This window comes from Anneissia japonica, unplaced genomic scaffold (assembly GCF_011630105.1).
Source record: "Anneissia japonica isolate Jap-2015-1 unplaced genomic scaffold, ASM1163010v1 scaffold288153_len396733_cov185, whole genome shotgun sequence".
In the NCBI taxonomy this organism is placed as follows: Eukaryota; Metazoa; Echinodermata; class Crinoidea; order Comatulida; family Comatulidae; genus Anneissia; species Anneissia japonica.
Genome location: NW_022705851.1, coordinates 33,007 through 44,219, shown reverse-complemented (window position 1 = coordinate 44,219; position 11,213 = coordinate 33,007). Strand labels below are relative to the sequence as shown.

The following is an 11,213-nucleotide window of genomic DNA, read 5'->3' as shown; positions in this document are numbered from 1 at the left end:
AGTGCTTGGTGTATATATTTGGTATCTTAAGTAATTATCATATCGATGCAACCGCCTCAGTTTTATACCTGTGCTATATACATACATAGCCTTTATAACGATTATTATCCTAATATATATGCCAGAATCTTTATTCAGTTTTTGAAATAAAATTTACCAAATACAAAACACATAGTATCCAAAAGTTGAATTGAGGACTTAATTTTGAACATAATCAACTAAAATTCTAATAATAATAATAACTAGACTTGAACAACAGAACATAGAGCTTTTCTCCATTGCTTTAATGAGAAATGAAGTTAAAAAAAAAACATGGAAAACCAATATAACTTTAATGAAGTGGAAAAAAAATGAAGTGATAAAAAAAAAACGAAAATGAAGTTCTCTGCGACATTATTAGTGAGACTTGAACTATGACTGCAATGGTAATAGGGAAGTACATCGTGACTCATAACCATTGCGTGCCATATGTGCCAACCTTGAATAGGTGCATTTTCAGTTCATAGCAATTCAATGACTGAAAGCAAAAATTGTTCATGCATATCACAGTAGCTTTGAGTTTAACTTAGCTGTAACTGGTTTAAGCGTGTTAGAAAACGCAAATTGCTTTTAAATAATTTAATCAACTGTCAACTAAAAATCTTTAAATGGTCCTCATATCCACACCCTACTGCAGATCGTCACCAAAATTGGATCATTTCTTCACCCTCAAATTTACAATCTAATCTGGATCGTTCCCTACACATAATAATATCTTCGTTGTAACTTGTGTTGAACTTTCCGGAAAGTTTCATGACCCATTTTTAAAATATCTGGTCTGGGATGTTTTCCTTTAAATGGCCCTCATATTCACACCTTTTTCATCACAAAAATTCAGTCATTTCTTTACTGGACCCTTACAAACTATTATAGAAAGTTTCATTTACACCCATTGAAAGCTTTTTATATATATTTACATCTGGGATCTTAAAAAAAAATGTTTCATTCAGATAGGTTGATCTGTTTTCGAAATATGCGGTCTTGAACGTTTTGCTTTCAATGGTTCTCAGATATATATCCTACTCCGGATCGTCACAAAAATTTAATCATTTCTTTACTCGACCTTGACAAACTGTTACACAAGGTTTAAATTATACCCATTGATTTTTTTTTTAAAGAGATATTTAGGTTTCGGTCCTCAATAATTGAAATGACCTTTCAATTTACCCCCTTTGACTTACTTGTCGCTAGCACATAATAATTTCTTCCTTGTAACTTGGTTAAAATTTTTCCGAATGTTTCATTCAGATCAGTTGATCCGTTTTCGACATATGTGGTCTGAGACATTTTCTTTTAAATGGTCCTCAGATCCACACCATACTGCAGATCGTCACAAAAATTTAATCATTTTTTTACAAGACCTTTACAAAGTATTATAGAATGTTTCATTTAGACCCATTGGTTTTTTTTTAAAGATATATTTACAGTAGGTCTGGGTCCTCCAAAATTGAAAACACCCTTAAATTTACATTTTGCACTCAAACCTCCTTAGGTACCCACTGATGCTCCTTGGTTGAAATGAGCAATGCAGATAAACACAACACGAAAAACAAATTTTTTTAATCTTTTGTAAAATTATGTTTTTTATTTTAATTTTGTAAAATTTATTATAATTATTATAATTTTGTCTTTTCAGGTTGTTGAGATTGCAACGACAGATGAAGACAATCAGTTTTATTTTTATGACGACGTAATGAACTTGATGGAAGATCCCCACAAATATCATGTACAGTTTTTGGATGATTTCCAGACAACTGAACAAGTTTTTGCCCAATATATACTGCCTCGGCCAAACACGAAATACTTAAGATTCCCTTGTAGCAGTGGCAACACACCTTCAGATGTCGCTGTTGACAGTTTCCTTAATCTTATTAAAGTAAGTACGTTGAGAATGGGTTTTGAGGGGGCAATTAATTGAGGGAGGTATTTATTCGAGGAAGGGATTTACCTGAGGAAAGCGTTTATATTTTGGGTGTAAAATGGATACAAGTATACTCAAATAAACACCCCTTAATTTCACTGTAGGCCTAATTGTTGAACTAAAACACATACCTTTAATTACCATCAAAATGTGTTATTGCATAATCATGAAGCTTTATAGATCCAAACCATGTTAGAAAAATGTAAGTCTACTGGAGTAGAATGTGATGATGTTGCCTATGTGTGTGAGTTAAAAACTCTTATGGTGTCAGTCTATATTGCATATGATTGTCTTTTTAAGGTAATAAAAAACATTGTCAGGCCTTGCTTTTGTTGTATTTCATCCATCTAAATTTTTTGTTGTTTTTATTCATGATGGAAAGTAAAGATTGATTGATTGATTGAAGATGCTAATTGCTCATTTGCGTAATTAATAATGCACTATAGCCAGGAAATTTTAGCTACCGGTATGTTACTACGATAACTAAGGTTTGGTAGGTCTAATCGGTTTCAAACTAGGCAGAATGCAAGATGGTAATAAAGAAGATGGAGCCTGTTGTTTTTGTATGTGTGTGAATATGCTAATTGCTCGTTTGTATATTTAATATTTCACTAATCTGGTGATTTGGGCTAGTTGCCACGATACTAAAGTTACGTAACGCTGATTGGTTTTAAATTTAGCAGAATACATGATGGTAATTTTGTTATTTATTTATTTTATTCTTTATACTGGGAAAACCTGTTCAGTAGCTTATCTACTGTTCTCGAGGACTTTGTAGTACAAGTGTGGGAAATAACCAGGGTGGAATTGGTAGTTAAAGTCCCTGGCCTATCCTGTGTCAAAGTGACACGATTTTCCGCACGATGTTGTGGGAATTTCAATCTTAACTAGGTGCTAAGCCAGTAAGCCCCTTGCTACAGGAAACCTACAGCCACAAGATCGCGACCAGACATTTTGCCATCGGAGACCAGTCAATATTGTGCCCTCTTGGCACTATTGAGTGGCCTTTTTCCTGTTGTCGTTTATAGCACAGTGCGATTTGGTAAATGGCAGTTAAAGTCCATATTAGAATTTTTAGTAAAATAGGTAGTGCAAGTTTCTCATGTCTTGAAGTGGCTGCGGTACCCTCCCCCCTCCTTTTATATGCAAGTGAGGTCCCCGGAGAGATAAGTGATTTCCAGGAGATTTTTGTTTGTTTGCTAGAGTGCGGGAGAGCATACTGATTTCCGGCATACTGGGGAACCCTGTACTTATCAATTCTTAGAGAAAATCACACTGTGGATAGACTATGCTTTTATTGCGTAGCGTAAAAAGAGCATTTCTAGTTATCATTGTGACAAGCCAAAAAAAAAAATTATTTTAACAAGGACGGTAACATTTGGAAACTTAGCTGATTACTAACAATGATAAGTCCAAGGCTTATAGTCTGCCATATGTCCTTTCCCTCTTAAGATTGGCTGTCGAAACTGCAAATTTCATTTCTGAATTCTCATGAATACATACCTTCTGGAACAACATGAAGAAGAGTTGACCTACCGACCCACAAGTTTTCTTCATGTATTTTCTCCATACAGTGTATGATAATATAGTCATTTGGGCCAAAGGAGGTGTGTCCGTTGGTTCATGTTGAATAAAGAATTGCATCACAGGTATTTCCTTTTATGAGGTACAATTACAATAAAATTCCAACTTTACAGGTAAGTCTTGGTTCCTCATTCCAGAAGATCACATGTAAAGGTCGAAATGTCGAATCATGATTTCCTCTCATTATTCTGAGTAACATTTGTTCTACAATATGTAGATACTGAAGTCGTATATTCATTCATTGGTGTATAGATACTGAGGTCATAATATTCATTTATAGTGTATAGATACTGAGGTCTTATATTCATTTATAGTGTATAGATACTGAGGTCTTATATTCATTCATTCTATGTAATTATTTAACATAATCAATACATGTTTGTAAGTCTTGTTTAATTTTAAACATATACAAATAGCCTCCATATTTGTTTATTGTCTACTCGCTGATCCGTGGCGCAGTCAAGGGCCAATCTCTCTTCGTAGAGGTTGCAGTCCCCTTTACCGTCAGATGTTAAGTGGGCCTAGAGTTTGCACTTGCAAAAGGGCAAAAAAGTACTATTTTTCAGGGGAATAATACTTTTTGAGGAGAATAGAACTTTATATTGTCTGCTTCTTAATCAATTAGGTGCCTAGAATCTATGTATGAGGTATATAATCCAAAACAGCTTTTTCTTTTTAATGTGATCCGCCCTCCCCTCAGTCTGCCATCATATGTCGTTTTTATCATAGAAAATTGCAAATTAGTACGTAGACAAGAAACGTATATAGTGAAAATAATTTATGTTCATTGATTATTATGAGGTACTTTTAGAATTAAGACAGTGCCAATGCAAATTACACTCTATTATCGCAACATCAAATTGCAATCCTAATTAATTTGAAGCTGTTGTCAGTATCTTAGAGTGTTATTGTACCATGAATATATTATTTGATGGCACTAAGTTAGCTTATAATTTTGTTCATCAATTACCTAACACGCTAGTCACCGCAAGCCATCAGGCTAATCTACAGAGCTCAATGCTTTTGTATATCTTACTGTAGCCTGTATGTTGTCAATTACCTAAATGAAGAGCAATGTTTTTGCAACAAATTTGACAAACCTTTTGACAATTTTGACAAGTCTATCAATATGTAGTCACAAACCACGCCCAGCGATACAGAATTCAGCATAATGATTCTGCAAGATGTGTCCCTATAAGTGTTGCTTAAATCACTTAAAATATATCCGCCACAATTTAAATGTAGCTAAGCTTTTTTTGTATTTAATGTTAAGTGCATGGAAGTCACACATTGTTATTATTACTACTGAGCACTTTCCTAAGTTTGCTCATCCATATTCATATTGCTCATAGCTTTTTTAGTCCATGCAATGTCATCATTTCCTGTATATATATTCAAATGTTCAATTTAGTTTTCTTAACTTTAATTAACCTGTTAATTAGCGTGAACAGTTTGTATTTATTTTTTAAAAAACACAGCACGTGTAGTTTACACGTGTAGTGTGTCTCATTTTACACGCATTGTATGCACTCCGTTTTATTTTTTAGTCTATGCTTTACCATCGTAGTCGATGGTAATTATAGGCTACAAACTTGGCTTACCCTGCCTTATAAACCATTATGATTTTACTTATAATTGCACAGTCGATGTGTGTGTATAGGCCATACTGCAAGAAAGGTACTGCTATGCCATAAGTTGGGGAATCTGATTTTTACATCTAGCCCTAACCAAACTAGGCCTTATCTAGGTGATCACAACAATTGCAACACCACTCATGCTTCTTCTAATAACCCACTGAAAATTTGTGTCCATTTTCCTTGATTTGTGGTCATTTAGTAATTAACTAAATAATGTAGTTATTATGTGAACATTTTTTTTAGGTTTGTGTCTATTCGTGGTCGGTGACGAAATAAACAAGAGTACACCCTCCTACTGCATTGCAAGATTTAGATCTTCGAACCTCTGAAATAAGAATCAAGAAAATAATGAAGGAGCATAAAAGTGTGTTATTATAGTGGTAGATGCATGTAGGACCGCCTCACTGTTCGTCTGAAGCCCTGCATTGATCATTATGAGAAAATGAAGGTCTCAAAATGACGGACCACACTCCTTTGAGGGAGGACGGTCACAGAAAACATTATGTTTTGTATTCTTAAGGGATAAAAAGAATGGATGACTCCTTAAGATGATCTGACAGAATTAGGGAAGGCATTATGTGATGAACTATCATCACGGCCATCTTTATATAGATGCATGAACCACTTTTGATTGATCACCATCATCAGTTGTAATGATGCACCTGGCTTTGCTATCTCATTTGCTTTGTGTTTTAATATTTCTATAGAATTGAGAATAAACTTTGTTGTCAGTTATCACTATAGTAACATGAAATATTGCAGTATGTTGAACTTTTACTAATGTTGGCCTACGGTAATTACTCAAATAATGTCTAGGCCATACCTAGATACAGATGAAATATAATGTTGAATAGGAATTTCACCATTAAAACAGGTCTGCACTAGGTTTAGAGGAGTGGGAAGAGTCATATTATAGTTTAAGTACTGGTACATGAGACCACCACTGGTGGTGCCAGCAGGGGTGTTGGCTCTCAGAGATTTCCTCTGTCGTCAGTAACCATTATTTGCTACAGTATCCCTAATACTGTGGTCTAAAAGCACAATTTGGGCCATACTAAGCCATTAAAACTCTTTCCGTGAACCTTACCATGTAGGGATTTTTTTCCACAGGACCCTGATCAAGGCTTTAGTCAACCCATGGTTCAGACCCCACTCCCGGTCACACATGCCAGGCCCCATGTCAACAAATTTCTTGAGCCATTACTGGTGACCATAACAAGATTATGTACTGTAAATAAAGTATTGTGTCCAGGTAGCAACAGTTACCTGAATACGATAGTTGCTGGGGTAAAAGTTAACCCTGGGTATAAGCCCCTTCCCTTCTTTTCGTCTAATTTTACACACCAGCCTTTCAAAATTTTGGGGTATTTGAATCAGTAACTTTAATAAAAATATTGGTGTGTGTATTATATACTTATATATACTTAATTTGATGGTCAAATAAATAACTGAAATGAATTTTAGTAAAGTGATTTTATCGGAGATCGGAATTATGCCACCCTGACGGGAACAAGTGTGGGGAGTATGCAAAGGGTGGGTAGTGTGTGCCAGGTCATAGAGAGAATTGTAAAATGTTCAAAAATTCTACACGCATCAATGTTCGTGCCATGTGCGTGCCACTTGCTTGAACCATGCATGAACACTGCGCAAACACTGCCGACGGTGTGTGTCAATACTCTTACTCCTGCTGCCTTATCTCCTGCTCTTCAAGAAGTAATTGTCCTGTAGCTGCCAGATATAAACCCCTCTGTTCTGCAATAACAGAAATAAAGCTAGGTGTGAAACCTACGCTATATATATAGCGTGCCACCAAGCAAACCAAAGTGTGTCCGAAAATTGCCACAACGACTTTCTGCATGCGCGAAGTCGTCAGGGCGATGCGGGAAGACAACAGGACTATGCATGTCGTGCATGACACTGCAGGACAATGCGGTACGGTAGATGTGACCAATACTTAAACAATACTTAACCGATGTGTAAACAAGTAGGGTCGATGCATGCCAATGTGGCCCATTTGTGGCCGCGCATTGCGTATAACAGTGCGTAACTTATGTGTGTACAGTGCGAGAACAGCCAGCAAACACGGCTTCGCGCTCTTCTGCGTACCACCAAAATGGCACGCTTGCCATGATGCATTGTGCGGCGTTGCGGGGTAAAAAATCGTGCAACTGTAAGGGTGGCATTAGGGTTAAATTGAGTACCTTTAGCTGTTACCTGAAAACTGGTCTTACCATATTTTCAAAGGTTCACCAAATTATGTGTGTTTGGATGGTGTTGCTATAGCAACAAAACTACTGTACTGTATTTGGCATCAGTATTTGACTAATAATTTTGTTAATTTCATAATGACTGTTCATTAGCTTATTAATCTAACATTAATTCACCAAACTCAATTGCAGTATTTATTCATTTTAGTGATTTTAAGTTTTAATTATGCAATTATTTTGTTTGATCATTTCCTTTCAGGAAATACCTGACTTCTTTGATAAAGCCAACTCAAAATTACCAGCATTTGTAGTCAATTGTCATACAGGACAGGGAAGAACAACTGTTGCTATGGTGATGTGCTGTCTGCTACTATCACATAAGAAAGGTTGTCAACAACAAATCAAGTAAGGTTTATTACCATGGCAACAATAATAAAAAAGTACTATAAAGACTAATAATTAATAATAATTGATATTTAAATTTTTTTTGGATGTTAATCAATTAACACATTTATTTTAATTGAGTACTGTGTTTTTCCCATAACAGTTCTTATTTTCTTTTTGTTTTATATGATTTGCCCATATATGCCATGATAATATACTGTGTAATAATAATAATAAACAAGCATTGCTTAATTAAAAAAAATGGCAGTTCAATTGCTTCTTGAAGGCATCAAGAGATGCCATGATAATATACTGTATAATAATAATAATGAACAAGCATTGCTTAATTTAAAAAAATGGCAGTTCAATTGCTTCTTGAAGGCATCAAGAGATGCCATTTGTCCCTGAATATTGTGCAGAGCCTAACATATTCTACATAATATATAATCAAAATGAACAGGCTGCTTTCATCGTGGGGGTGTGTGAAAATTGAGAATGCGTATCTAAATTCCTGAAAACTTCATGGCATTTTTAGTATTTTAACTCACTTAGTGGAACTGATTTGCTGTCATGGTGGTTTGTCTGCACCCCTTCCCCCAGCCTACGCCCATAATGAAGAGTAGTATAAAAAGTAGCACTCAGTGAGAGGTTCTCCAGGTGTACCATGATTTCTTTGATCTTTCAGGTGTGACAGTATGGTATCTGATGATCACCTGAAGGGGGAAGGAGGTACGTTCTTGACTGTACTCAGACTCATAGAACTTCTACCAAAAGGCTTGCAGATGAAAAATGAAGTAAGATTATTCCTTCCATTTCAACACTATTACTTTTCATTTATTAATTCATACGACCATCGGGTAAAAAAATTTATCTACGTTCTCTGCGAGTACATGTCAATGCAACGCTGAGTACATCAATCGGTTGGACATGCCTCATTGCATACATTCTCTATGGAATTGCTGCGAACGATTACTGTCACGGCAGTAATAGCTAGATTGATATTCAAGACATTTTGAGACTTCAAGAAATGTTATTGGTCTATATATAAAAATACAGGAAATTTTATTGCTTGGCCAATGAGTATGAAAAAAATAATAAAAATATAAATACAGTACAATGTCAAAATTCATAAAAGGAAGACAAGATTGGTACATAATAAAAACGTACAAATGACAATGAAAATATTTATGAAAAATATATAATGTTTAAATGTTTGAAAGAAGCTAATAACCAGAAAAATGTTCAAAATTTAATTATGAAGTTAAAACTTTAATAAAATGTCGTAAAATTATTTAAAACATTAAAGAAAAAAAGTGAAAACTACTGTATTAAAAACACTAAATAATTCAGGACATATAAATTTCCATTTCATTTAATTGACCTTTTATTATTAAACATGAAAGATTATACATATCAATTTTTTATATTTTTATATTCCATAGATATAAATTTGAAATAGAATTTTAAATGTGTACATAAAAGGATGCCTTATGGACTCATTTTGGCTGAAATATAATATTAAATTTTAAAGATTTCAATATGATTTTTTTTGTCTTGCTGAATAGAACAAATTAAATAAAAAAATCTGAAGCCCATTTTCCTTCAGGTTGTATATGTCTTCAGGTGACTATAGTTGTTAATATTAAAACGTGATGGACTCAGATTAGTTTGCTAGACCATACTGCTTTGCTATTCATTACCATCAATAATTCTTACTTTGGTTGTCAAAACTTGATAGGATTTCAGTATTACAATATTAAAGAGACAGTGTTACCTACCATTAAGCTGGCGTCACACGGTCAAATTTGTACAAAATTTTGATACAATTTTTCATTTTGACAGGAGTATGTAGGCTACGGTCACACTAGCGTCTCAAGTCTGGCTTGACTCACCGCGGGTGAGATTTCAAGCTAGGCTCGAAATTCTGGATCGGTCACACTAGTTGGATTGACCTCCAAATTATGATAGTCGAAACAGCAGAGCCGTAGAGAGAGAGTTTGGCCAACTCTGTATACGGGATTCGATATACGCACGTGTGATTGGGTGGATCGCAATCAAAGATTTTACACCAGACGTGCCCGAACCTCTCTTCTTCAACTGATCTTTTATCAGCTTGTATTGGGCTCGCAATGCCTTCACTTTTGTTTGAATTTGGGCCGTCGTTCTCTTCTCATGTCCGAGACTGGCTAATCTGTCAGCAAGCACGCCAAAAAATCCCCTTTTGTTTTTTGTTTTTTTATTTTCTATCCGGTCTCTCAGCTCGGGTTGGCCCCACAAATCTACCAGGTCAACAGTTTCCTGGTCGCTCCAAATCAATTGCATTATTATTAATTAAAATTTGAATTAACTTTTATGAAAAGTAATGATTGCGTCTTGATTGAACACACATGAAGAACTCGCGGGTTTTTTTATTCAAGAACTTCTAAACGCAACGGCGTCATCGACTGTGATTGGTCGACAGCCGATGAGGAAATGTCAATCTCGGACACGCCAGGGTCAATCCAGGGTCAATATGGGTGCTGAGCCCGGATCGAGATAGGTAGATTGAGATCGAGGTCACGCCAAGTGCGAGTCGGTGCAGATGCGGTCACATTACGAAAATCTCACCCGCGGTGAGTCAAGCCAGGCTTGAAACTCTAGTGTGACCGTAGCCAAAGACACTAGGTATTCCCTAGCCACACTGTTAAATTGTTTGATATATAACTTGTCAGCCCATAAGAATTTTAGGGACAATCTCTATTAAGACCAAGTAAAATTAGGCCACTAGATATGCCAACACCCAGACGTTTTTAGTTTTTGTTCAATATGGATGTAAATTTGTTATTTACTGTTGTCAGTCTTGTATATTTGGTAAATGAAATGGAAAAGAAAAAGACAGTTAAGAGATTGAAAAAAAAAACGTACTTTGGTTAGGTCGTGGATTCACAAACGAAATAAATAGGGAGCATATCATGGTCTGTTATTAAGAGTTGGATGCTGGCGATAAGGGAAAATACAATAACTTTCTCCGAATGGATAAGTTGTCCTTTGATGATATTTTGCAAAAAATCTTTCCAATCATCAAATGAGAAGATACGCTTATGCGAAAGGCAATTTCACCAGGGGAGCACCTTGCACTGACTATGTTTTTTTGGCATCAGGTAAGACATATACGCAATAATTCACACATAACGGATTCTTTTACTTTAGCCTTTTCTTGTTTTTAGTATGTCTGAAAACTGTTAATTTTGGACTGTATATCAGGTACTGTGAAATTAAATGAATGCTAAAATGGAATGTGTACTTACATTGTAAATGTACCGTATACAGTGTACTGTGAAATTGACCACAACATCATTCAAGCTACTGTGTGTTACGTAGGCTAACTAAGTTGTATTTTATATGTAGTGTACATTGATAGGCCTAAAAAGAAAGAATAAATAACTACAAATTACTCACCAC

At 35.3% G+C, this 11,213-nt stretch overlaps 1 protein-coding gene across 4 annotated transcripts in view; it reads left to right on the top strand.

The window, feature by feature from the left end:
* Window positions 1-11,213, top strand: part of LOC117105922 (paladin-like) — a 50,575-nt gene that overhangs the window by 21,384 nt on the left and 17,978 nt on the right. For 3 of the 4 annotated variants that reach the window (XM_033247227.1, XM_033247225.1, XM_033247224.1), the window contains exons 6-7: window positions 7,648-7,793; window positions 8,458-8,566. In XM_033247227.1, coding sequence (XP_033103118.1) covers window positions 7,648-7,793; window positions 8,458-8,566 — 255 coding nt within the window. Of the gene's footprint in view, window positions 1-1,675; window positions 1,916-7,647; window positions 7,794-8,457; window positions 8,567-11,213 lie in introns of all 4 variants that reach the window. The other variant, XM_033247226.1, reaches the window with a different exon arrangement.